This window comes from Dermochelys coriacea, chromosome 1 (assembly GCF_009764565.3).
Source record: "Dermochelys coriacea isolate rDerCor1 chromosome 1, rDerCor1.pri.v4, whole genome shotgun sequence".
Taxonomy (NCBI): domain Eukaryota; kingdom Metazoa; phylum Chordata; order Testudines; family Dermochelyidae; genus Dermochelys; species Dermochelys coriacea.
In genome coordinates, this window is record NC_050068.2 from 148,579,426 (window position 1) to 148,606,111 (window position 26,686).

At 43.4% G+C, this 26,686-nt stretch overlaps 1 protein-coding gene across 9 annotated transcripts in view; it reads right to left on the reverse strand.

Moving 5' to 3' along the window:
* The window catches only part of DMD (dystrophin), a 1,935,994-nt gene that overhangs the window by 1,069,623 nt on the left and 839,685 nt on the right, over window positions 1-26,686 (reverse strand). For all 9 annotated transcript variants that reach the window (XM_043505382.1, XM_043505371.1, XM_043505378.1 and 6 more), the window contains one exon: window positions 11,396-11,568. In XM_043505382.1, coding sequence (XP_043361317.1) covers window positions 11,396-11,568 — 173 coding nt within the window. The remainder of the gene's footprint in view (window positions 1-11,395; window positions 11,569-26,686) is intronic.

Below are 26,686 nucleotides of genomic sequence, written 5' to 3' on the forward strand. Positions count from 1 at the left end.
CCAACATTTGTTTTCAAATGTGAGACTACCCATAAATATATGCAGGAATATTATTTATAGTCAAAAACTTAATTTTGTGGGTATACTTCCCAGTCACATCTAGGGACAGGTTACCTTATGCCTCTAAGACTTATCCATATTGCAATAAGAGTACAGAGGGGCACCACTCCAGTGGGTGCTTCTGGAGGAATTGTGATCTGAAGGAAGAGCCCATGAGACAACTTTTTTTTTTTTTTTTTTTTTTTTTTTTTACAGTCTATGACTCCTACCTCTCATTCACACCTCCCTGCAAGGATTGGGTTTGTGACTAGCCTCTCCACTGTGCTGCACATGTTGTAGGGCATGAGTAAAAATAATCCTTTAGAGGGAAACACCAATTCAAACATCAATGTCCCAATATAAAACAGAATAGATGATAGTCTTGTGCTTAAGGCATTGGACAAAATATCTAGGTTCAAATACCGACTCTGCTAAGGGTGTCTAAAGTGAATTTGGCAAGTCACTTAATTTCTGTTTGTTGAGACCAGAATGTGGAACTAAGACAAAAGAAGGGCTCCTGGATATGTCCAATGTGACAGGTTCTCAGCATCTGTTCCTTTACGGGCACCTGAGATCTAGGGTGACCAGATGTCCAATATTCAGGGCTTTGTCTTATATAGGCACCTATTACCCCACCCCCGTCCCAATTTTTCACACGTGCTATCTGTTAACCCTACCTCTCTCAATAACAGCAGACACAGGCCCCAAACTTCAGCTCACAATGCTTAATGCAAAGTCAGTCATCAGTAAAACACAAATCATTCATGATGTGGTTATGTGGTCCTGTAATCCAGGAAGGAATCCAGATATGCACATTGATACTACTATCTCTAATAACAAAGTTCAACATCATGATCAGAAGGCTTGTTTGCAGGACTTGGCTGTGGGCAGGATGGAATCATTTAAAAGTGGCTCCCCCCATTCCTTCCTGAGAGATCCAAAAGGGTTGTTTAAGCCATTCGCTTTTTTCCTCCTCCAAAATTCTCAGCTGTGAAATCCCATGGATTTCAGCCCTGACCCAGTGTTATTCAGCATGTGTGAAGTCACTGGGTGATACTTTGTGGCTGCACTGTTTAATCTATATGCCAATATTCTGTCCTATCATCAAACCCAGTCAGAACTGTTTTCCTTTTCTTCTCCACTTTGCCAAGCACACAGACCAGGACGAAAGCCAGCTGGCTCAGGCTCAACCCAGTTGAGGTGGACATGATGCTTGTTGGCAGGAGTAAGCATTTGAGGAACTGGCAAAGGTTATGGCTGCTCCCTAGGGTAAGAGCATCTGCCTCGCTATTCTCAAATGGCTTGCAATCTCAGGGTGCAATCTCAAACGGCTGCTTCTTAATTTAAAGACAGCAGTAGCAGCCAGCCAAAGCCTATTTCATTTTCAACTAGCCAAGAAACTGCATAATTTCCTCTGAGATGCAGACCCCACCGGGGTTATCCATCCCTTTGTCACTTTGATGGCTATATGCTGTACCCTTCAAGGCCTCTTAGAAGCTTCTGCTCATCTCTTCTGAAAAGGGTAGATTAGAGAGAGAGCATATTACACCAGGTTTCAGAGTAGCAGCCGTGTTAGTCTGTATTCACAAAAAGAAAAGGAGTACTTGTGGCACCTTAGAGACTAACACATTTATTTGAGCATAAGCTTTCGTGAGCTACAGCTCACTTCAGCCCGTGCATGTCGGCGAAAGCACTCTATGTAGAAGTCCAGTCTGCTGTTTCAACCTTCAGGAGGAGTCCACCCAGAATCCTTCTTTTTGTAGTGTTGGTAGGAAGGTCTCTGTGGGTTAATATGTTGGTCAGAGGTGTGTTGGAAATATTCCTTGAGTCGGAGACGTCAAAAATAGGATTCTAGGTCACCACAGAACTGTATCATGTTCGTGGGGGTGGAAGGGCAAAAGGAGAGGCCCCGAGATAGGACAGATTCTTCTGCTGGGTTAAGAGTATAGTTGGATAGATTAACAATATTGCTGGGTGGGTTACGGGAACCACTGTTGTGGCCCCTTGTGGCATGTAGTAGTTTAGATAGCTTAGTGTCCTTTTTCTTTTGTAGAGAAGCGAAGTGTGTGTTGTAAATGGCTTGTCTAGTTTTTGTAAAGTCCAGGCATGAGAAAGTATATGTGGAAGGTTGGTTCGTTATGAGAGTATCCAGTTTTGAGAGCTCATTCTTAATATTTCCCTGTTTGCTGTAGAGGATGTTGATCAGGTGGTTCCACAATTTCTTTGAGAGTGTGTGGCACCAGCTGTCAGCATAGAGTACCCAGAAGTCACCGACTACAGGACAGGCCCAACAAAGAAAACAACAGAACGCCATTAGCCATCACCTTCAGCCCCCAACTAAAACCTCTCCAACACATCATCAAGGATCTACAACCTAGCCTGAAGGACGACCCATCACTCTCACAGATCTTGGGAGACAGACCAGTCCTTGCTTACAGACAGCCCCCCAACCTGAAGCAAATACTCACCAGCAACCACATACCACACAACAGAACCACTAACCCAGGAACCTATCCTTGCAACAAAGCCCGTTGCCAACTCTGTCCACATATCTATTCAGGGGACACCATCATAGGGCCTAATCACATCAGCCACACTATCAGAGGCTCGTTCACCTGCGCATCTACCAATGTGATATATGCCATCATGTGCCAGCAATGCCCCTCTGCTATGTACACTGGTCAAACTGGACAGTCTCTACGTAAAAGAATAAATGGACACAAATCAGACGTCAAGAATTATAACATTCAAAAATCAGTCTGAGAACACTTCAATCTCTCCGGTCACTTGATTACAGACCTTAGGGTAGCTATCCTTCAACAAAAAAACTTCAAAAACAGACTCCAAAGAGAGACTGCTGAATTGGAATTAATTTGCAAACTGGATACAATTAACTTAGGCTTGAATAGAGACTGGGAATGGATGAGTCATTACACAAAGTAAAACTATTTTCCCATGTTATTTCTCCCCCACCCCCCACCGTTCCTCAGATGTTCTTGTTAACTGCTGGAAATAGCCTACCTTGCTTTTCACCATGAAAGGTTTTCCTCCTCCCGCCCCCCAACCCCGCTCTGGTGATGGCTCTTCTTAAGTGATTACTCTCCTTACAGTGTGTATGATAAAACCCATTGTTTCATGTTCTCTGTGTATGTATATAAATCTCCCCACTGTATTTTCCACCAAATGCATCCGATGAAGTGAGCTGTAGCTCACGAAAGCTTATGCTCTAATAAATTTGTTAGTCTCTAAGGTGCCACAAGTACTCCTTTTCTTTTTGCATATTACATCAGTGCCCCAAATTCTGATTGGCTGTCAGTTCACTACATGTCCTTGTTACTACATATTAGATACAAAATATGTTAAAAGAAAATTATTAAAGTTGCAAAGTCAAGCACTCAAGAGTTAGGAAATGAATATGGCTGCCTATGTAATCATAATTTGGTCCCCTTGTGTATGGATTTTGATACAGTCTTTAATTACACGCTTTCAAACTATTTTTTCCATAGGACCCTACCTCAGTCAGTATGGAGAAGGAATAGTGTTCACTTATTGAGCAGCTATTCAATATTTTGTTTTCTTCTCATTCCTTAATGTGTGGCCCCAGGCCTTATTTACCATAACTATTCAAACCCTGCTCTGAAGACAGAATTATTAACTTCCTCTTAGGCTTTTCTATGGTGCTTATCATTATAGAATTGTGAATGCCAAAACTATAACAGGGTTTCAAAGAGAATTAAATAAGTTCATGAAGGATAGGGTCCTTTGATGGCCGATGGCCAAGGTGGTCAGAGATGCATGCCCATGCTCTGGGTGTTCCTAAGCCTATAATTACAGAAGCTGGTAATGGATAACAGGGAATGGATCACTCAATAGTTGCCCTGTTCTTTTCCTTCCCTCTGAAGTATCTGGCACTGGCCACTGTCGGAAGACAGGATACTGGGATACATGGGTCATTGGTCTAACCCAGTATGGCTGTCTTTATGTTACTCTCCCAGCCCTCCCTTGCAATGCCACAAGCCCACCTCTTGTCCCCTCTTCATTTTGACTCAGATAGCTTCCTCCTGCATGCTGCCTGGGTGCAAGAAGGGATAACAGAAAGCACCTGAGAGACAAGCTTACTTCTCTCAGTTCCAGGACCTGACCCAGAGCAGCCAGAAACAGTCTTTACAAGGAAATACTGGCTGTGGCCCTGGGCTGGAGAAAGCACACTCAGTTACTCTGGAGGGGATGTTTATGTGCAGAGTTGTCACACATTGGAGCTGTGAAAGGCTCGATCATCCTCCATGAGGATGGAATCTTTGGAGATTTTTGATAATTTTGAAGGTTTAAGCTCTAGCAAGTTTCTACTGAACATGGGCAAACAGCCATTCTTTTCAAATGCTTATAATATCTAAATTTTGTCAGACTTATAAGAGGATGGCAAAAGGCACATACCATGATGCAAAGTCCAGTCCCTGCAAAATGTAAATTACTTCTCTGAAGCAAAGGGGCACTATAGTATTTGAAAGAAAAGACCTCAAGAATTTTTTAAAGTGGGCAAAAAAAAAAAAAATTTCCCCCAACCCTTGCTCTTAAAAATGGCTTAATTAATTTGGCTGAATTTTTCCAAAAAACTTTCATCTTTAGGCTGACACCCAGCATAGAAAATTCCAGCCTGAACAGTTAAAATCTGGAAAAGGTTTAAGCAACTGAAAAAGGGTCTTATAAAAGAAATGAGAATAATTGACCCTTCTGTTATTCTGGCAGGCTCTCTGTTTGGGAGAAGGCTTCTGCAGCACCTTTCTTCAGGAGCTCTCAGGGTAGGACTCTCTCCCTAACCTGTCAGAGCCCTTCTGATCTATCTGGCTCCCTTTTAAGTTCCACCTCCATCAGGAGCACGCTCTGCAGGTGTGGCTGGGGAGGGTCACCTGGCCCACAGTTGCTTCTTAAACCCTTCAGTTCCAATGTGGGGTACATAAACCCCGTCACACTCCCTATGTAAGGTGCCTTGAGATTAAAATGCATTGTTTAATTGCCAAGAATTACTAGCTACATTTTTCTGATGTGGTAACTAAGAAACACCATTTCAGTAACTTAGCTACGAGGCATTTTGGGTTAGAGGCTAGCTGTAGAACCAAGAGAACTACATTCGTCTCTTGGTCTGAGGCTTAACTTGGTTTTATCAGCACTGGAAGTGAACATAGGGCTGTGCTGAAGATGTATTCTTGACAAAATACAGATCTTCTCAGGTGTGCTTGGAATGACACAGAACTCAGTAGGCACCATTATTAGCCCCAACGCTACAAACAGATGTCCTAGTATGGACTCCATCTATGCAGAGTTTCCTTGAGAGCCCTAGTCTTAGGCTAGGGCTACACTACAGAACTTACAGCAGCGCAGCTGCCCCAATGCAGCTGTGTCACTGTAGCGCTGCTAGTGCAGGTGGTCTAAGCTGATGGGAGAGAGCTCTCCCTTTGACTTCATTACTTCATCCCCCACATGCGGTGGAAGCTATGTCACCAAGAGAAGTTCTCTTGCTGTCTACACCAGCACTTAGGTCAGTCTAACTTGTCACTCAGGGAGTGTCTTATTCACACCCCTGAGCGACATAAGCTATAGTGTGTACATAGCCTGAGGCTCCTGCAAGTTTCCCTGGAGCATGAATGACCTTTAATTAGCACACCTATTTACAGTATGTGGGCCTTAGTTTGGCCAGTACTACTCACACCTTTAATTTAAGGATCAGATTCACTGTCAATATCATAAAATTTTAAAAATAACTGCTTCTTCATTTGTCAGCACTCAATGGGATAAGACGGAAGGAAAAGAAGAAGAAAAAGATGTACACATGCAAAAAAGAAAAAAACCTGTGAAATTTCAAACACAAACAATTTTGTTTCAAAAACCAGTTACGGTTGCATAGTAACAACAGTGTTATTACCTATCTCATCAGTTACAGGAACATGAAAGCAAGTAAAGTAAATTAAGGACAAACAATCTTACATTGTTCACTCAATTAGCAACCTATTACTCTTATCCAAGTATAAAAAAATGCATACATCATCACAGTCCCCTTAACTTGGTCTCACAATAAATACATACACACAAATTTTACCAAAAATAAATAATATTTTCCTATTAATCTACCTACAGAACATTATTGTCAAGAAACAATTATAAGTGCTTTACTTAAATATTCTATCACATGGTAATTATATTATGTGTATATATTTAGACACTGAAACTCCAATACATTAAAAATAAAAAATAATAGAAATAATCCATGGGTCAGTGTTAAGGTAACTGTACTAGGATGAATGTCCTCAGTATGCAGCTTGTGAGAAATAAGTGCAGGATGTTTTTAGTGGCCTGCCACCACTGTTTATTGCTGGAAGCTTCTGAATGCAGCCACTTTCCCTTTTCAGCCTGTTTAAATGCTGTAGAATTCTAAAACTTGCTTTTGATAGTTTGTTGGCAGGTACTGTATTGTCCCATTTTTGATTCTCTCAGAAGATTTAATACAGCTGCTAAGGTGTGAGGTAGTGGTGGAAGTTGTGGTGTAAATTTTTTCGATTTTGGGGAAAATTTTGGAGCAAACTGATCTAAAATATAAAATGTGTGCCCAGATACTCAATTATGGGTGCCTTGGAAAAGTCTGCAATGCAACTACTATACTGAGGTGAAGAAAGCTGATTTGTGGGCCAATAGTAAGTAAAATGATTAACTATCTAACACATCACACTGGGCAATTTTCCAGTTTGTCATACCTCCCCAGCAGAACCTGTGAAGCAAGGAGTTTTGGGTAGCATGAAACTGTCAGTTAAATATGGTGTGTTGGGGTGCCTCCCCCACCATCCAACAAAAAAAAAATCTCTCTGATGTCAGCCGATGATAAGAGTTGAAACAAGAGCTTAGTAGCCGGTGTGACCCCCACAACAGTAGTGTTAAGCTGGTATGTCCAATAAAAGGTAGACTGCTTAAAGCAGCTTCCTTCATTATAAAGAGGATACTGAAAATATACTGAGTGGCATTTGGTGACAGGAGTGCTGGAATAATTTTTACAGTGGGGGTGCTGAGAGCCATTGAACCAAACTGCAAACCCTGTATATAATGGAAACCACTTCAAGCCAGGGGATGCAGCAGCATCCCTAGTTCCGGCACCTATGCTTGGTGAGCATTTTCTGTCATGAAAATACAAGCCATATTTCAGAAAGGAAAAAAAAATATTGTCCAAAACATGGGTTCAAGTAGAAATTTCAACAGAATGGAACTTAAAATACGACAGAGGATATGGGAATAATGAGAAACTATATATATTAGCCTAATCCAAAACTCACTGAAGTCAGTAGGAATCTTTTCATTGACTTCCATGGATCTGGAGCAGGATGTATGTTAAGAACTACAAGATCACTGAAACAGATATTGTTCTCACCTCACCTCCACCTACTAAAATAATGTTATTTTAGTCTCCACTTGCAGAAGTGGAAACATCCGTTTCACTAAAACTCCATGACTTTCTAAAATTCAGGAACATCAGTTACTCAGGGATGTGTGTATTAGCTTGTTGCAGCTTCAAGCCCAGAATCTGCACTTCTTCATTTGCACATCCACCCACCAATCAATTGAATTTGAAAGCAACAGAAGATATTCCGTCAGTAACTCTTTTAAAGCTGTCCTAAGACTTCAGCATTCAGAGTGTATGTTGGCAACAAGTCTCATGGGTAGAATTGTGATGATACTTTCACTTCTTGTAGACACAGATGGCTAGCAGCAAAACGCAAAAGGTCATATCCTCCCCAGCATTTTTGTGCAGCCCAAACCCACCTCACAAAATACAATGTGTTCTGAAAAAAAATCAGATTTAAAAAGAAAGTTGAAACTAACATAGCAAACAAAAGATTTTTAAAAAGCTGTGCAATTCCAGAAAGCTGTTGAATGAAGCATAGTCAATCATACCAAAATAGGACAGAATTAAGTAAACTGCAGTTGGAAAATAATAATAATTAATCATACTTTGCCCTTCATCTGATGATCGCAAAATACTTTATAAATAATATATATATATCCTGTGGCAAATTGCTGGCACAATTATGATGGGTCCTGCGCTTCTTCTTCCTGTGTGTGGGGGTTCAGGGTGCAGTTTTCTGCCCCGGAACTAGTAGTATCTGTCTAGTATCTAGTATCCTGTGGTATCTGTCCCACTAGTAACTCAGAGAAGAGTAGTGGAGAGGGAGGGACTCAGGCCCGCCCTCTACTCTGGGTCCCAGCCCAGGGGCTCTAGGGATAGTGGCAAACCACTTGAACTAGCAGTTCCTTCCCCTGGGCTAATTCCCTCTTCTGCCCTTAAGCTTGTGGGCTTCCTGCCCTCTCTCTGCACAAACCGGGTGTCTCTTTACCTAGGGTCTTGGTCTTCTAGCCAGCCACGGCACTTCTCCAAACTCTCCTCTGCTCCGACTCCAAACTATACTCTGCTCCGACTCCTTCAAACTGCACTCTGCTTCAACTCCTTTCCCAGGCTGATTGAAGCAGGGGGGTTTTAATCAGGTGACTGGCTTCAGGTGCTCTAATTGGCTTCAGGTGCTTTTAATTAATCTATAGAAACCTTTCTTCCCTCTACAGGGAATAAGGCTTCTCCTCATCCTGGGACTTACATATCTCTCCTCTATCACTCTCCTACTGCCTTCTGGCCATGCTGTATCACAAACCTCAAAACAATTCCCAGTGGAGCTGAATACTATTATAGTAGATCTTACATATGGGTAAATTGAAGCACAAAAGAAATGATGGCAGTGCTAGGAATAAAATATTGGAGGAGTTAACTTCCAGTCTGCAGCTTTCACCTTTAGACACTCTTCCCTCACTCTGGAACAGTGCAAGAATATTTATAAGGGCTTATGCAGAGCAGTGCAAGAATATTTATACAGGCAGAGGCAGATTACGGTTTCGTGGGGCCCTTGGCCAGGACCAATGGGGGCCCTCTACACACTTTTCTGCCTGCAGTCCCCCCCGACCTGCTCATGCTCCTCCCAGGGAATGGGGTCAGAGTTTGGGGGCTTCCCCGACTTCTCCCTACTGGCACTTTTGCCGGGGAGAAGGGTCAGGGTACAGGAGCATCCTAAGCCCAGTCCCCGGCAGGAGCGCTGAAAGGGCTGGTGGAGTGGGGCAAGCCCATATGCCCTGACCCCATTCCCCAATAGGAGCACTGGGTGGGCAGAGCAGATTGGGGCATGGAGGCACCCATTTTTCCAGGGGCCCCCAATTAGCCAGGGGCACGAGCCACGTTGGCACAGTGGCTAATCCAACACTTTATATGGGGTGGGGAGGGACTCTCAAAAAGGTACTGAACATTCATTATACTAATGTGGAATATAAGAATTTGGCTGAATCTGAGCTTTGAAAAAACAGAGTTACACTCTACCTGAGCTGCTTTTATCATCCAGTCTGCACTTATACCTCATCTTCACTGCTGCAAATGGCATTGTGACAAACAAAAGACTCCTAGGGCTTAGTGCAGCCAGTGCTGAGTTATCTTATTTTAAAAAACAACAAGCCCCAAACATATACCCTGGAAATCTTCCCAGATTATACATCTGTCTCTCTAATTTACACTTTAGAAGATGAAACCAAATAGCAATGGCATTAGAAGGATTAGTGAATTATTCTTTCCACTAACTCTCCCTGATTTCCCTCCTTGGCTTATCCTCCAAAACAAAGCATAAACCAAAACAAAAGTTGGTTACTGGATGGCTATTTAGATGTACACCGCTACACAATCTACATTATGTCTGTCACCATCAATTCATTTTTAATAAACATCATATTCCAGTTAGTTTACTTAGGTTTGGCTGGTAGGACAAACTAAAGAGTTAGTCCACAGTACAGTAAAGCATTTTTTCTCCTTCTCACGGCTCCCATGGGTTCACCCCCTTAACTCATTTATATGATAGTAATGGTGCAGAATTATAAATGAGATTTTTAGTACATTCATTCTCCTTCTCCCCCCAGTAAGTGTTTTGGGAACACTTTCTGTACTTCTTCATTCACTATACTATGCTGATGACTACCTGACGGGACACTGTATCAGCAGATCTAGAAATGAAATTAGGAGGAAAGTGACATTACAGCAAACTTCAAACTCCTTTTTCTGGGGTAGATGGGAACAGTTGCAGTAATTTATCAAGAAGAATTTCCTAAAGACTTGGACTAAACCGTATTTTGACAGTATTATCTCGCTATAAATCCACGACATAAGGTCCAATCCTGAAAACACTCATATGAATACTTCCAATGGCATCACTCACACATGTAAGGATTTTCAAAACTAGAATCATAGTCTCCAAATTAGAGTCTCAAAAGAATCACCATGTACTATTATGTAGTAACGCAGTAAAAGTTTTAAACTCTGAAGCTACAAGCTTTTAATTAACGTAAACTTAATTGCTAGCTTTAAAGTACACCTGCTACTCAAGTTCTTGATATATCCCAAGTGGCAGAGACATTTGTGCATAGTTTGGTACATCTCCAATGACATCTGGTATCTCATCCAGTGGTACATTTTAAGAAAGACTTAGAGGAACCTAGACATTTTAGTAAAGGATGCCAAAAGCTTTAAATATAGATTTGTATATGGGGCATAAAATGAATTACTGGATTACTAGACATATGTTATATGACTAGCACAAACAAGACTTTAATTAATAAGGCAGGTTTGGCTACTTACCCTGCTTTAATACCTGATTTCCATTCCAACGCACATTCCAAACAAAATAAAAATATGTGTACTTAAGAAATAAAGAGATCTCATGATTGATCACCAGTGTATTATTGCTCGACTAACTTTTCCAATACCTTTGTTTATTACTCTTCCTTGCTGTCTAATATCTAATATTCAGTGGGTGCATTTAAAAAAGATTATTCTCAGCATAGAGTTATTACCAATTCCAGACACATTCCTTGCACTTCAAGTGGGAATAATCCTGGAACCTGTAACATCTCTAAAACTGGATGGATTTTTTCAAAACTATACCCCACCATAGGGTCAGACCCTGAAATCATTAGTGTTTTCATTGAGCACAAGGGGTTTTCTTGCATGGAAAAGTTGTTTTATCAGTGCCTTAAGACTATAAAATCTTCAGGGGAGAGGTATATGATTTTTAGTTGTATGCAAATGTCCATGCACACACATGGCATTATATAAAGTGCAACACAAGTGGCAATTGGGCAAAATATTTTTAGATTTTACAAAATTGCTTTGAATTTAAATTTAAAAATTATATGTATGTTCCTGTGCTTAGATAACAGAAGCTGGAGCAATCATACCAGTAAGTCAAATGTTAATGAGCTTCATCATAAATAACAATATAAAGAAGTTACTTACGCCTGTTGATCCCTGTACATCTTGTTAACTTTTTCCCATTGGAAATTAAGCTGAGTCAGCTTTTCCTGTATCTTTGCAGCTTCCCCGGGTGTGGCATTTTGCAAAGCTGAGGTCTTCTTGCTGCGAATAACCTCAATCTGACCTGAGAATCTCCCCAGGCTATCTTTAACTTTCTGCAACATCAAATTTTTAGAAGAAAAAAATGAAACATCAGCTGTTGTTAAAAAGCAAATAAACAAAACAGAAACACCGTAATAACCTGGACAATGATAACAGTCCTACAATACTTAAGCAATAATGATTGAGGCACAAGTCATTTCCTGGGGAATTAATAACTTGCAGAGAGAACTGATGGCTTGAGGTCAAGCAGAGGGCCATTAACCACAGTTAGTCATTAATTCCACAGGAAATAACATGTGTTAAGGTTACTACTACTTTAACCCAGTTTATTTATAAGGAAATAGAACAAAACCCTCTTTTAACTTACATTGCACATCCTTTCCAAAACACCACCTGGTTAATCAAGTTTGCTTAGAAATGATCCAGCAAGCTAGCCATGTTCATTCATTTTCTGGAGGGACATTTAACTGTTTAACTGCTGCTGTACATCTCTGATATGTGAGATCTTGTGTTCAGTACACATGACACAGATATTAATGGAACAGCCTGAAATAATTAGTACCACCGACATTAAATTTTGTTGAATGTGCCATCTATGTTCACAAGATAGAGTTGGCCATTCTAGACCAGAACTTTGAGTCATATAGTCTAACTCTCTATCCACAGAAGTGGTTAGTTCTTGATGTTTCAGAAGAAGGTGAAATCCTCCATATTGCATCAAGCTATGGAATGGTGTTCACTGGGGGACTGAAAGAGAAGAGGACAGAATTGTCTCCTTGTTTCCTTAAGCATATTTACAATTGTCTTATTATCTTAAACTTTCAAAACTCCAGATGTTGTGAGTGGTCCTGAAATTATCCATCCAGTCACTTCATTAAATCCCGTGACAGAGAATTATGTGGATTGACTATACACTGTGTAAAGTAATATATACATAATATTTTTATTTCTATTCTGCTTTCCATCCAAGAATTCCAAAGCACATTACAAGTGTCAGTGAATGTAGCTTCACAACCTTGAACCTCTCTTCCTCTCCGTGGTCCATTTCCTTCCCTTTCCTCTTTGAAGTCCTCCTCTGTGCTGCTTCTCATATCAAAAAGGTTTCCCCTTCCTCTTTTTCTGCCCTTCCACAAGTTGTTTCACATCTGCTTTGGATGAGTGCTACCCCTAGTGAGGGTGAATGCAAGTCCCCCTACTTCTGCCACCACAGTGCCAGCTGCCTGCAGGTGAAACAGTCTATTGTGATACCCTTCTGGTGGCCTGTGGCCGGACGAAACTTGTGGTAGTGGTAGTATTGTCAATTGCAGCCCAAGCAGCCTACTCACAGGCATCAAATAAATAAATCAAATCAAATAAGAGGTTCTAGCAGACCCAGGCTTTGAGGATTCCTGGGTGTTTGTGATAAGTACCATGAATAACTTATACCCTCTGTATCACCTTGACTCAAAATTTGTCGACTGATCATGAATGAGTATCTACAGAATACTACTGAAAAGCAAATAGTTCTGCTTCATTGTCAGTTCAGTGTAAATTCTGGGATGCCTGGGAATGTCCCTTTCAGTTTCTCTACTTAGATCTTTGACTATTCCTGACAGTCATACTTCCTCAGTGTGTCCAAAGTCTCAGTAGGGAAGCTGAAGGGGGCTCAGGACATAACAATAGAATAAACCCAAAGAGAGTGCAGGAAGTAAAAATTAAACCTCCACATCTTAATTCTTAAAAACCTAATAATGTCCAAGGATAAGCTTCTACAACCCAATCAGGATCTGTAATGAAAGAGGTGAGATGGAAGGGATATAGGTGAGGGGTCTCCCCAAATATCCTTCATTAGATATGGGTTCTTCCTTGCAAGGCCCCTTCCAAATGCTCATTTGGGAAAACCATATCACTATGTCAGGAACTTGTTTTAATTCTGGAGAGTATCAAATATCTGTCTCCTCTTGATAGGTGACTGGGAAGGACATAATTAATATTTAGGAAAAAGAAATGGGGTGATGTTTTGAACATCTGTCTCCTCATGTCCTGTTTCTGAAAAGGCATAAAACACTTATGAAGACATTAAACCATACCATGGATGGGGTCCAGTCTACCACATTTTTCCCCCTTTCAACTCTACCAATTTTTTTTAAACATGAATTTGTTGGGAAAATCCAATGCAAAGTAGAAGGTACACTAGTAACTCCAGCATAAAACTTCTTTTAATTTTTTTTTAAATGAAAATTTCCCTTTGTGGATTAATATGGAATGAATCTGAGTAACCAGAGAAAACTATTTCTTCAAGCAGCTGACCTCCTCTGGCACATTGGTCAATCTACTAAACAGCCATAATTCACAACTTTCCTTCTGTTCCTTTGTCTTTACAGCACGTGGAAGGTTGCAAATATTGGTTTTCTACTGAATAACCCAAATGTAAAAAAACCCTTCAGCATAAAATTATACATATTAGAGACCTACAAAAGCATGTGCACTATAAGTATTTAATTTGAACAACTCTTCCTTCCTCACAAACACCTCAGTACTGTATGACACACCATCCTCAGCACTATTCCAGGGGGGTAATATGGATGAACTCAACCTTTTCTTACATACATTTTAGCCACAAATTCTGTAGGCTGCTCACAAGCAGGTCGTACACTCCTATATCTTGTGGAGGGCATTTCACAGATTCCAGTGCCACAAAAACACACATGTTGCTTGGTGAGTTTTTTTCATTTGTATCTCTGTAGTAATTCTGCTTGGAAGGGTCTAGCTGAATTAGATCAGTCTCTCTTTTGAAGCTTGCCAAGACTCCTGCTTGGCAGAGTCCACATTTGGTGCTTCCTTCCTGCAATCTGTCCAACTCATCTTTTCTCCTGCCAGTATTCCCGAGCCACCCACTATCTGCCCAGACTCTGCCCACATTGCTCTGCATCTCTGTTTCTCTCCCGCACTTTCTTCTGAAGTATATGTCCTCAGACTGAGTGCAGAGCTGAGAGCTGATAAGAGCAATGGGGTGATGTTTCTTACTTTTGCTTAATGAGAGAGTGCTTCTGTCAAGGTTCCTTCCCCACTCTGAACTCTAAGGTACAGATGTGGGGACCTGCATGAAAGACCCCCTCAGCTTATTCTTACCAGCTTAGGTTAAACATTGCCACCACCAAAGTGTTCCCTTGTTCTTTGTGTAAGTGCCCACTTGGAAACATCCCCCCCCCCCAAAATATCCTCCCAAGCACTACACTCCCTTTCCTGGGGAAGGCTTGATAAAAATCCTCACCAATTTGCATAGGTGAACACAGATCAAAGCCCTTGGATCTTAAGAACAATGAAAAGCAATCAGGTTCTTAAAAGAAGAATTTTAATTAAAGAAAAAGTAAAAGAATCACTTCTGTAAAATCAGAATGGTAAATACCTTACAGGGTAATCATATTCAAAACATAGAGAATCCCTCTAGGCAAAACCTTAAGTTACAAAAAGATACAAAAACAGGAATATACATTCCATTCAGCACAACTTATTTTATCAGCCATTTAAACAAAACAGAATCTTTTTTAGATTGCTTACTGATTTTTTACAGGAGTTCTGACCTGCATTCCTGCTCCGGTCCCAGCAAAAGCATCACACAGACGGAGAGAACCCTTTGTTTTTCCCCTCCTCCAGCTTTGAAAGTATCTTGTCTCCTCATTGGTCATATTGGTCAGGTGTCAGCGAGATTATTTTAGCTTCTTAACCCTTTACAGAGGAAAGGGTTTTTCCTCTGGCCAGGAGGGATTAAAAAGTGTTTACCGTTCCCTTTATATTTATGACAGCTTCTCTGGCTGGTGGTTGGCTTCCTGCTCCAAAGTGGTATTTAAGGTATAGTGGGGATGACTGCTGATTGGACTGACTGTAAGAGAGGAGTAACTTGGCAGCTTGTGGGTGACGGCACTCTTACACCACTAGCAGGATTGGAGCGGAGAGGGTTGAGCATTTTTGGAGGAAGTAGAAAGAAAATTAAAATTTCCCACTAGCACTATATGAACCTGCTCAGCCCTCTGACTAGACCTTAGTAGCTTTGTTTCACCACGTGAAAAAAATGCAGACCCCACATTCCTCTCAGTCCCAAAAAAGCATGCATTGGCACTACCAGCAGAGGATTTGGAGGTTTCTGTTTCAAGTAGAAGAAAAGGACAATTAACATGAATGGACTGTTTTGTGGTGGTTCTGTCAGTGTCTTCCTATGAATCCATATTTCATCCAACTTGAAGACTACTTTGTTGTTACAGAATCCTGGGAAAACTGCACACTGAGCATTAAGACTTACACTTTTTATTTCATGTGGGCATAAGGTATATGCATGTACTAATTATTTAGGTACAACATTGTGCAATCAATGTATACACCATGCCATAAGGAGGTATAATAAATAAGTTGCCCAAGTAAGGGTCTGATCCTGCAAATCCTTGCTCATGTGAATAATTCCTATTCACAGAGGTATCCCTGCTGAAGTCAATAGAATATACTCATGTTAAGGGTTTAAGGCATTTAACATTTCTATTGTCCTTCTCTGAACCTTTTCTATTTCTTCTATATCTGAATAAAATTACAGTATCCAAGTAAGGATGTACCATTGATTTAGACACTGGTATTATAAAATTTTCAATATTATTCTCTAACTCTACCATAATACAGAATAACATTATTTATTATTTGAACTACAGCTTCACCTGGAGAAAGGTGTTTTGTTGAACAGCCCATAACAATGACAGGAACTCATGAATGTTATGTGTAATTTAAGATATTCCTTCTGATATGTGTAGACAGGTGTATCCCAGAATGCCTCCTTGTGGTCTGGGATGGCCCCACAGACATCCCACCTCAGTTTCTCTCTGAGTCTGAGAATCCACTTACAGCCAACAAAAGAAAAAATATTTAAAACGCTTTTAAAACAAAATTCTCCCTCTCTCAGATTATAATTTATTCAACATAGTTCATTGTCCCAAAGTGAGTCCCTTTTCACCTATACCTAGCTTCAGGGTTTCCACGACCCTGCTTTTGGACTGTGTGGTTCAAGTCCTAAGCTCCCCATCACACAAACTCTCCTTTTACTTCAGGGTTTCACGGCCCTCTTTCTGGGGGCAGTATGCTGGCTGAGTCCGTCTTCTTTCTGGATCCTGAGCCTCCTTTTGAGATTCACCCACCCAGTCATTCGACCACTCCCTTAATCCTTCCCAAGCACTTATCTGAACCCGTTAGGACAGAGGGAAGCCTTGCTTCACCCACTAATACAAGGCTCCTGGTCCTTGTATTAGTAAGGAAAAATAGACTGTTTTCTTTCCATACTTTCACCCTCCCAGACACAAACTATTCCTCAGGACCATCTCTTTCTTACCAATATCTGTTTTGGTTTTCTGGATACTTGGAATGAGCTAACTAACCTCTCATACTACCTTTTTCTGGTCTGAAAAGGCCATTACCCAATTACACTGCATAACCTTGCACTTGTCTACAGTTATTTTCTCCTACCATCACATTGCCCAGTTGCCTAGCTTTGAAAGTGCTTCTGAAGTTGCTCAATGTTTTTCCTGGTCTTGACCAGAATAATTGTCATCTTCAAATTTTGTCATCTCACTGCTCACCATCTTTTCCAGATTTTTAGCACATTAAACAAAATTTGTCTTTGTACATATATTTGACTTAACCTACTATTAATCTTATTCCATATAGAAAACTGATCATATATATCTATATATTCCTAGAATAAGCACTTCACCTGGCCTACAGGGACCGGTTAAAGAGCTCTAAAAGACCTTCTCCATTCAGGGGAGAATCCTCCAACACATGCATTGCAAAAGACTAAAAGTGACCTGCAAGAATCCCCATGGCAGCCATGGCTTAGGGGACATACCAGGGACAGGCGGAGCATGTTGGTGGTGTGATTGAAGTAGGCAGCTGTGTGGAGATTCCAGGCAGCACTGTGGGTAGTCCTGGTAAGGCTGCCATAACTGAGACATGTCCCCAGGACTGTTTAATTTATGCTGGAGGCCTTACAGGTCTTACAGCCATCTTATTCTCCACCTCTCCTCCTGCACTGTGCTTCTTGGAAATGTAGCAAGAATCTCACCGGGAGTTTCAGAGTAGCAGCCATGTTAGTCTGTATCCACAAAAAGAAAAGGAGGACTTGTGGCACCTTAGAGACTAACAAATTTATTTGAGTATAAGCTTTCGTGAGCTACAGCTCACTTCATTGGATGCATTCATCGGATGCATTTCCACTGAATGCATCTGATGAAGTGAGCTGTAGCTCACGAAAGCTTATGCTCAAATAAATTTGTTAGTCTTTAAGGTGCCACAAGTCCTCCTTTTCTTTTTGAGAAGCTCACCTGTAACTCTTCATTTTCGCTTTCAGTTTTTAATATATGACAGTTTTACCTTGATTTTGTGAGGATTTATTTTTCATCATAAACACTACTAAGGCCTTTAAAAATACAAATACATTATATTAATTGGTTCTTCTTTATTCATTATTATGACTCATTCAAAGAGCATTAATAGGCTTCCTTTATATCATCCATGTTGCTTTCTCTCCGCCACACATGTCTAGCTTTACTAATCTATCTAAATGAATTTGTTCAGCTAATTTAAGATACTCTGTGTCACTTCTGGAATAACATCCAGCAACTTTTCTAAAAACAGGTAAAACATTGGATACCACTGATAGCTGGAATTATGATAATAATAAATAATAATAATAATGATGATGATTTTGGCATCACAGCCACTTCATTCTCTAAATTACTTCAGAAAGAGAATAAGTCTAATTTAAAAGTCAAAATAAAATCAATGTCTTTTAAGTGCAAAAGGAACAAAGCAGCAAGAATTATTAGTAAATTTTATATTATGTCATTTATTATTTTTTTAATTCAAAGCAGGCTGTGATTGCAATGAGAAAAAATGTTTGTTTTCCAATTGTGAGCCCTGCAAGGTCATTTAGGGAACTGAAAGTTAACATGGGTATTTAACTTGCTACACATCACCACCACCAAAAGGCAAATTCTGCCCTCAGTGACACCTGCGCAATACCATAACCTTCACTGGAGCTGCTCAGGTGTAAATGAGGGGAATTTAGGGTACATCTACAGTTAAAATGCTATAGTGGCCCAGCTGCAGTGCTGCAGCTGCACCACTGTAGCTCTTCAGTGTAGACACTCCCTATGCAGACAGGAGGGTTTTCCCTTCTTAGTTCAGGAATCTCACAGCCCTCCTTCTAGGATCTTGGCTTCTTTGAGCTGCCCCTTTCCCCCCTGGACTTGGAGAGGTGAGCAGGCAGGCTTTCACTTTCCTGCTTTGCCTCTCTGGAGGCTTCTCTTTTATATCCAGGCCTGGACTGACTTAAGCACATGACTTACCTGTCATGTGGCTACACTACATTTGCTCACCTAGGGAGAAGGCTTGAATGAGTCACAAATGAGGCTAAACCTGTTATCCCTCAGAAGGCCAGTCACTCTGTGACAGTGCCATTTTTACACAGCATTAGTACAGTTGCTTAGTACACTAACATATACAAGCTTGTTTATGGCTTGTAGCAAATGATCTGTATTAGAGGTGGCTCCTTACGGACGAAGAATCTCTATGTTCCCAGAGTACAAGGGTGCTGCAGCCAGCCAGTAGGATAATGAAGATTTATCCCTTTTTTGCACCCAATGATGACTCTATCTTCTCTGCTTTTGGGGGGAAGAAGGGTTGCTTATGCCCCCAAGAGAACCAGCAGAGAATAGTGCCTATGGTCAAGGAAAGGGAGGGACTGTATTGGGAGAATAAAGGTGAGGAGAAGGCTACTTAAAGCCTCCACCATGAACGATGGTTTGACTTCTCTGATTCTGAAGACAATGACTTATATTTAACAGAGAAGATGGGAAGCAGAAGTCACAGTAGATCTATTCTATGGTGATTTAAAGGATGAAGAATATCTTCTTCCCTACAGATAGTGCAGCAACTCTGTCTGAACACCACATAGAACATGGGGATTTCACTCTGGAGCATCTTGGGTGGAACTCCATTGTGGATTAGGAAGGTGTTTATAAACCTAGGTCTTGTCTGTTTAAGCTTTGGAAAATTAGTAATTAAGTGTTATGAATACTGAAGTTGGGAGACATCAATGAGTTACAAAGGCGGCCATCATCTCCGGCACCTCCAAATGTTACCAAGACCACATATCTTGAATATTAAAGTAACAGCATCCTGAATTTAACTCCTCTATTACTAAGATATTATATTTAATATATATTATAAATAATAGGGGGTGACTGAAATATTAATGATTGGAAGCCTAAGGTAAGATCCTTCAGTCCATGAAGAAACACCTCAATAAGTGGCTTGATTTTCATAGTTGCTGAGCACTGACAGCTTTCATTGACCCTAAAATGAGTTTTACACTCTCAGTGCTGCTGAAAAATTAGACAATTTATTTCAGCCTCTAAATAATAACTTACTTGCCTAATCTCAGGTTCCCAAGTCTGAGCATTTTGATCTGTATCATTTAGATCAAGTTTCCAAAACTTTAAAAATGAAAACAAAGAAACGAATATGCTCTTCGCTTGCTAAAAGATTCAAGCCAAAATGTTCAGACTTGGAAGCCTGGGGCACATACATTCCTATTTATACATGTAGACGCATGACTCACTGACTGGTGCACCCCCTTGTGGGTTGGTATGGCATAGAAGGCTCTCCTCTGATGCTCCTCCTGACAACCACTCCAGCCTTCTAGTGGTCTGTTTTGTCTTGTGTCTAGACTCTCCAGCCAGGCCATGTTCAGTCCAACCCCTTCTAGGTTTAACAGAGTCCCACAAAACAACTGTCCAATGACTTATGTCAGGTATTCAGCATGACGCAGGATCAATGGTACTTACAACCCTCATATCAAAGAGCTTTAATGCCACCTTCCTCACAGGCCTGCCCTCTACTTTGTATTCCAGTTCAGGGACCATGTAGCAAGCAGCTGAAGTCTGCTTCCTCAGATTCCTCACTGCTTCCCTGATCTACCTCCTATTTCAACCTGTCTAGAGATCCTTAAGGGCCCTTTTTCCCCTGGGTTCACTCCTCCACAGAGTTTTCATCCCTTCTTGGGCTGTTGTAGTGAGTGATGCCTCCCAGAGCTTTCTCACTAGAGGTTTGGCTTCTGTCTACCTTTCCCAAGGCTCTGTGTGTGTCCATGCCTCTTTCCTTGGGAAACCTGACCCCCAGGATACCCTCCTGTGGTTTTATCCTTTTGTCAAGGCTAACCACAGGAGCTCAGTCCACTCCTGTGGCTTTTTCACTGTCTCCCAGTCCTTTACCAGAGTTCATTTCTCAAGAGAGGATCCCAGGGCCTATTGCCTCATTTCTATTTCCCTGTTTATCATTCTTCACTGGAAAAGTTATGATTTGCTGAATATGATTATCCTATTTGTATGTATGTATTTGTATCTGAAGTTATGAATATTGACTATGTATCTGTATTTCATATGTAGTTACACCTGGGTAATGCCCACTGGACAAGATATTTGCAGTATAGATATTGGGTGGGGAAGGGCTGATTCAGGGCAATGGGCCACTAGGAAAAAACAGTAGGCCTTAGGAGAAGCTTATCTCCCAGCTGGGGAGACTTCCTGAAAATGCTACCGACAGCCTCCAAGTAATGACTGCTATGACTACAAGGACATGTGGTGAGAGCACGTCTCTAGACTCTATCTTGGGACATCAGTATTTTTCCACAGACTGGTCTGGGAACCAAGCTTTGGGAACAAAGGGTTCCTGCCATATGCAAAAGCTTTTTAAGGCAGGGAGTGACATCATCTGGTGTTCTTCACTCCCCACTCAAGACGACTCTTGGAAACACTTGAGGAACAAAGACTGAAGTGGGGGTAGTGCTGGACCCAGGCTAATGGGATTTTTAGCCAGTGAATTGGAGTGAAGTGTGTGGGAAAAGACAGTTACCTTTTTTCTGTAACTGATGTTCTTTGAGATGTGCTGCTCATGTCCAATCAATTTAGGTGTGTGAGCTCACTACATGCACCAGTATCAGAAGTTTTTTCCCCTCTACAGTATTTGTGGAAGCTCTGGCATCCCCTGGAGTGTATTTGTGGAAGCTCTGGCATCCCCTGGTGCCACTGGCCCCCTCCACCCTCAGTTCCTTCTTGCCGGAAAACTCGGACAGTGGAGAAGGAGGGCAGGTTATGGAATGGACATGAACAACATATCTCGAAGATTACAAGTTACAGAAAAAGGTCTTTTCTTCTTCGAGCAATTGCCCATTTCTATTCAACTTAGGTGGAGGTGAAGGTGAGTAAGGAGTTCAAGGACATGTAGATTGTAATACAGCTCTGCTGAACCTAGCATCATCCCTGGCCTGCTGCATCATGACATAATGGGCTGTGAACGTGTGTACCGAGGACCACATCATGGCTTTACAGATGTCCTGCATTAGAACGTGTGCCAGGAAGGCCGCTGAGGATGCCTGCACTCTAGTTGAGTGGGTCCTGATGATCGACAGTGGAGGGACTCCCACTAACTCGTAGCAGGTCCGAATGCAAGAGGTGATCCAGTTAGAAATCCTTTGTGTGGACGCTGGGATGCCCTTCATCCTATCAGATATAGAGATGAAAAGCTGAGTCTACTTTCAGAAATGTTTTGTCCAATCTAGGTAGAAAGCTTATGTCCAAAGTGTGAAGATGCCTCTCTTCACTAGTCTCATGGGGCTTAGGGCAGAAGACCAGAAGAAGTATGTCCTGGCTCATGTGGAAAGCGGATACTACTTTGGGAAGAAAATCCTGGTGGGGCCAGAGGTGGACCTTGTCCTTATAAATGACCATGTATCGAAGTTCTGAGGTCTGGGCTCTCAGCTCAGAGACTTGCCTCGTCAATGTCACTGCCACCATGACAGGTGAGATAGGGAGCATGAGGCCAAAGGCTCAAAGGGCAGACCTGTGAGCCTGGACAGAACCAAGTTGAGATCCCACTGTGAGACTGGGGACCGGACTTGAGGGAAGAGCCTCTCAAGACCACTAAGGACCCTGACAGTCATGTCATGGGAGAACACAGTCTTCCCCTGGATTGGTGAATGAAAAGCCGAAATGGCCGCCAGGTGCACCCTGATAGAAGAGTGCTCCAGGCCCTGGTTTGTTAAGCCCAAAATCAACTGCACCGAAGAATGCAAAGGGGAGATGCCCCATTCAGCTACCCAAGGGGAGAACCTCATCCACTTTGCCAGGTAGGTCTGCCTAGTCGAGGGCTTTCTACTCTCGAGGAGGACCTGCTGGACCCCGTTCATACAGGTTCAGCCACGCAACATCCATGCCCATGAGGTATAGGGATGCGAGGTTGGGGTGCAAGAGTCAGCCATGATCCTGTGACAACAGGTCCAGTCAGTTCGGCAGGGGCCAGGGAGGGATTGTGTCCCTAACCAGTGCTAGCAAGCACCGGGGCAATCATGATAACCTGCGCCTTGTCCCTCTTGATTTTCACGAGGACCTTGCTGATGAGCAGAATCGGAGGGAACGCATATATCAGGTTTCGTGCTCAAGGCACGAGTAAGGCATTGGAGAGGGAGCACTTGCTCAAACCCCATCTGAAGCAAAACCTGTTGCACTTCCTGTTCTGTCTGGTGGCAAAAAAAATCCACTTGGGAGTTCCACACCTCTGGGTGAAGCACCCACTCATGGTGAGAGAAGTCCCTGCTTAGGTGATATGCTAGCGTGTTTCTGGCACCCGAAAGGTGACGTGCTTCTAGATGGATTCAGTGGTCAATGCAGAAGTCCCAGAGATGGAGTGTCTCTTGGCAGAGGGCTGAGGATTGCGCTCCGCCTTGCCTTTTGGTATAGAACATTGAGGCAGTGTTGTCTATGAGGACTCTGACCACTCTGCCCGACAGGTGAGGTAGAAGACTGCTCTGCACAGCACCCTGAGCTCTTTGGCATTTATGTGTAGTGTCGACTCCTCTGGGGACAATATACCTTGGGTCTGGAGGGTGCCCAGGTCTGCCCCCCAGACGAGGTCCGAGATATCCGAAACAAAGTTGACTGAGGAGTGCTGACGAAGGGAACTCCTTCCAGGATTTGCCCAGGGTTGGTCCACCATCACAGTAAGGTAAGTACGGTCGAAGTTGTGATGACTACCCTCTCCAGGTGGTCCCTCAACTGGGAGTAGACCATCACTAGTCATTGCTGCAGGGGTCCCATCTGGAGCCTGGCATGGCACAGCATTATGTATACACTGTCATGTGACCTAGTATGCACAGGCAAACTATGACTGTGGTCGGGGAAAGGCGGAGACTTCCGTGATGAGGTCCGTCAGTGCCCTGAATCTCTCCAGTGGTAGGAAGGCCCTGGCGCAGGCCAAGTCGGGCACTGCTCCAATGAACTCTATCCGCTGTACTGGAATTAACGTGGATTTTTTGTCATTCACCAACAGACCGAGATGACGGCATGTGGCCAGTAGCATCATGACATCCCCTTGGACCTTAGTCATGTAGTTGCTCTTCATGAGCCAGTTGTCGAGGTACAGGTAGATCTGGATACCCCAATGTCTGAGGTAAGCCACCACCACCAACATGCACTTGGTAAATAACATGGTGCTGTTGCTAGGCCAAACGGGAGGACCATGAACTGATAGTGGTCGGGACCAACCGTGAACCGGAGGAAGTGTCTGTGTCCCTCGAAGATGGCAATGTGGAAGTACGCATCTTTCAGACTGAGGGTGGCATACCATTTTCCAGATCCAGGGAGGGGATGACGGAAGCCAGTGAGACATGGGCAGAACTTCAGTTTCACTAAGTAACGGTTCAAGTCCCACAGGTCTAGTATGGGCCGCGGACTGCTCTTGGCTTTGGGGATTAAAAAGTATCGGGACTAGAACCCCTTGTTCCTGTACTCCACAGGAACTACCTCCACCACACGCAGCTGTAGAAGATCCTCTACCTCCTGTATGAGAAGATTCTCATGAGAGGGATCCCTGAAGAGGGACAAGAAAGGGGTGGGAAGGGGGGGTAGAAAGTAACTGAAGGGTGCAGCCCTGCACCACCGTATGGAAGACCTATCGGTCTGATGTTATAGATGCCCATGCAGGGAGGAAGGAAGAAAGGCAATTGGCAAATAGAGGGAAGGAAGGATCCAGTATGTCAACCTCAGGCATACCCACAAAACAGTCGCTTGCCCGTCTGCTTACTGCAGGTCAAGCCTGGCTGGGAGATACACAGGGGTTTGTGGCTAGGGTGTTTCTTGTAGCCCCTGGATGTTTTGTGGGGAGGTCCTGACGAGGGTGGCTCCCTTGGCTCTGAGGCTTCTGTGACTTAAACCACTTGCGGGCAGGGCCAGGGACATTCAGGCCCAGTGTTTTTAGAGTTGTACAGAAATCTTTCAGGCCATGGAGTTTAACATCCGTCTGTTCTGCGAACAGGGCGTGCCCATCAAAAGGGAGGTCTTGCATTGACTGCTGAGCCTCAGAGGAAAGACCAGAGAGGAGCAGCCATGAAGGCCTGCACAATGAGATGGCTGACACCATGGTACGTGCGGTGGTGTCTGCAGCATCCAATGCCACCTAAAGAGATGCTCTGGCAGCAGTCAAGTCCTCATCCAGGATCACCCGGAACTCCTTCCTAGAAGCCTCAGGAAGGGTGCTCTTGAACTTGGTCATGGCCTGCCACATATTAAAATCATAGCAGCCTAGTAAGGCCTGATGGTTGTCCACCCGTAACTATAGACTGGAGAACAAATAAACTTGACGGCCAAACAAGTCTAGTCTCCTTCAGTCTTTATTCTTAGGGGTAGCCCCCGGTTGACCTTGTCTCTCCCTGTGGTTAATGCCTCTACCACTAGGGAATTGAGAACAGGGTGGGTATAAAGGTATTCATGGTCTTTGAATGGCACAAAATACTTGTGCTCCACCCTCATGGAGATCAGAGGCAAGAAGGAAGGGGTTTGCCAGACGGCATTTGTAATTTTAGCGACCCCCTCATGTAGGGGCAAAGCTACCCTGGCTAGGGCCACAGGGCACAGGCAGAGAACATTAAAGAGGGAGTATGCGGGTTCCTCTAACTCCTCCACCTGGAGGCCCAGGTTGGTAGCAACCCTCTTTAACAGCTCCTGATGCACTTTAGCATCATCCTGGGGCATCAGTGGAAGGGGCTCCACTATGGCCTCATCTGGCGACGAGAAGGAGGAAGCCGGTACCAAGGGGTCCTCTGTACCCATAGGTGGTCAAGTGGCTTGCTTGCCCACTTCCTCCGTGCCTGTGGGGTGCCTGCAGCCAAGGCCTCTTGGGCTGGAGTAGGGGCGGGACAGGGTAGTACCCAGTCTCTCCGAAACTCCGAATACCGAGTGGGTGGCCTGAGAGGGCTGAGTGAACCCCCATGGGTACTGCTGTGCCAGTGACGCAGTCTGAGGCCACGAGCCTGGCTGCGTTGCTGCCTATGTAGTCTGCACCGTAGGTGCTGGAGTCTGTCCCGCCATTAGGGAATGTTGCTCCGGACCTGGCCAGAGCCTGAGCAGTCGCTCCCCTGCGACCAGGATAGGGCTGATTGGTGGCTCTGTCCCGATCAGTACCGGTCGCCCCCCTGCCCCCGCCCTGCCTAGAGTTGGATCTGGCTGACATTGACGAGCATCTGGAGCAGGGCCTCAGTGACCAGGGGGCACTCGGCAGATCCGCAACAGCTGGCGATCTATGCCTCACGCTTAATGTGAAGAGATCGGGAGCAAAAGAGGGCTTGGCATCATGAAGATGTAGCTGCACACAATGATGCCACCCTGGGCAATCGGTGATGGTCTGGGAAATGGTATTGTCAGTCCCTCGACCTGTCCCTGGAGCGGGGCCAATGCCATGGAGATTCCGGGTGCCGACTCCGAAACTCCTGCCGGGGCAAGGGAGAGTGCCTCCAGAGGTCTGCGCCCAGTTACCAGTGAGCCACACCTCAAGCCTCTCTGCCCTTGTCCAAGATTTGGAGACTAGATGGGGCTATGAAGCTTCTGCCTATCATGGTCAGAAGCATGTTGGCTGCAAGAGGGCAAATGTTGGCGGGACATCCCGTGACAGGGAGCGTTGCCGGAAAGATGGAAACTCTGATGATCCCAATATGGGTTTACCCCGGGACCGGGACCCCGTAGAGGCCGGAGTGGGCAGCACCAGGAGGGATATAATGTCTTGAGCTGCTTGGAAGACCTCCAGTAAGGACAGCACTTACAGTTG